At 44.8% G+C, this 1956-nt stretch overlaps 1 protein-coding gene across 1 annotated transcript; it reads left to right on the forward strand.

The window, feature by feature from the left end:
- LOC145418995 (histone H3-like) lies at positions 1-411 on the forward strand. The gene has a single exon (XM_080287246.1). It carries the CDS (start codon positions 1-3, stop codon positions 409-411), a length of 411 nt encoding a protein of 136 aa, XP_080143372.1.
- The last annotated feature ends 1545 nt before the right edge of the window (positions 412-1956 follow it).

Consider the following 1956-nt stretch of genomic DNA (forward strand, 5'->3'; position numbering starts at 1 on the left):
ATGGCTCGTACCAGGCAGACTGCACTCAAGTCCACTGGGGGCAAGGCCCCTCGCAAGCAGCTGGCCACCAAGGCCGCTCGCAAGTCCGCCCCTGCCACCGGCGGCGTCAAGAAACCCCATCGTTACAGGCCTGGCACTGTGGCCCTGCGTGAGATCCGTCGCTACCAGAAGAGCACTGAGCTGCTTATAAGGAAGCTGCCATTCCAGCGTCTCGTCCGTGAGATTGCCCAGGACTTCAAGACTGACCTGCGCTTCCAGTCCTCTGCCGTCATGGCTCTGCAGGAGGCGTCTGAGGCCTATTTGGTCGGTCTCTTTGAGGACACCAACCTGTGTGCCATCCACGCCAAGCGTGTAACAATCATGCCTAAGGACATCCAGCTGGTCCGCCGCATCCGTGGCGAGCGCGCCTAAGGCGAGAGGCCCCTCACCTCGATCGAAAGAAATCTCGGCCCTTTTCAGGGCCAAAACCCTTTTTCAAAGAGAGATGATGACAGACCCTCAGTTTAGGTTTCCATATATCAGCTCTTGCTTTTCCGCACACACACACACACACACACACACACACACACAAATGAACTCCATTACTTACCTACATGCATGCATTCATTCATTCTTTTTTTTTAATTTTTTTTTTTGAAGGGGGGGGGAAATACTTGCCTATTCGTTTATTTCTTTTATTGATCTGTTGTTCACGTCGCAGTTTTTATTTTCGTTATTTGCCTGTTTCTTTTACTTACTCATTGATTCACTCACGCCCTCATAAAGGTACACAGGTTTGCACAACGAGAAAGTCATTCCCGCTGCATATTAGGAGATGCTCTCTATATCCGTCATGAACGCACGGTGAATCCTTCAGTTACTATGCTGGAAAAAAAAAAAAAAAAAACAACCCATCGATTTTCGCCTGCTGCAGTTGTGCTCGTGTGTGTATGTTTATACTGTACCTATGTATTTGTGTGTCTTTGTGAGCATGTATGTCTGTGTGTACGGACGTATGAGGACACACACACACACACACACACACACACACACACACACAAACGGACGAATGAACTGTACTTATATAGTTACATACATGCATTCATTCATTCATCCTTTTTTTCAATCATTCATTTCCTTTTTTTTTGGGGGGGGGAGGAGGGGCAACTTGCCTATTCGTTTATTTCTTTTGTTGATCTGTTGTTAACGTCGCAGTTTTTGTTGTCGTTATTTGCCTGTTTCGTTTACTTCCTGATCGATTCAGTCACGCCCTCATAAACGTACACAGGTTTGAACAAGGAGAAAGGCATTCCCGCTGCATATTAGGAGACTCTCTGTACCCGTTATGAAGGTTTGACAGTGGCCACGAACGCACGTTAAATCCTTCCGTTAATATACTGAGGAAAAAAAAAAAAAAAAAAAGATTTTTACCTGCAGTTGAGCGTGTGTATGCATGTATGTATGTATGTATGAATGTTGTATGTTTATACTGTACGTGTGTGTGTGTGTGTGTGTGTGTGTGTGTGAGCATGTATGTCTGTGTGTACGGAGGTATGAGGGCTTGTGTGTATGTGAGCATGACTTAGTGTGTACGTACATGTGTAGGTCACTGCGTACACAGTATAAATGTATTTGTGCACATGTGTTGGTGTATGTACGTACAGATTGTAGACTGACATGAATATGCATGATACGATGTCATGCCTGTATTTACTGTACGCCTGTTGAGTGTGTGGGTTGGTACAGTCGGCCTAAGAAGTGCCGGCGGAGTATCCAGAAGTTTTCGGTCAGCGATAGTGTCCATACTCTTCCTTATATCTGTACGAGGTGAAACCTAATACGTAAAATTGTTACAAAAAACAATAAATCCATGGCCAGTTATCTGTATATTTCCAAATTATTGTAGGAAGCAGTTGGTTAGTTACGATAATAGGAATTCGTAAACGGAACTAATTGATGTTTCACAACTGTCGCTCA

This window comes from Coenobita brevimanus, chromosome 117 (assembly GCF_032717465.1).
Source record: "Coenobita brevimanus isolate Jiangsu-jjx chromosome 117, ASM3271746v2, whole genome shotgun sequence".
Taxonomy (NCBI): Eukaryota; Metazoa; Arthropoda; class Malacostraca; order Decapoda; family Coenobitidae; genus Coenobita; species Coenobita brevimanus.

Excerpts from the sequence above, each read along its gene's own strand:
- LOC145418995 (XM_080287246.1), top strand. The coding sequence starts at position 1 with ATGGCTCGTACCAGGCAGACTGCACTCAAGTCCACTGGGGGCAAGGCC.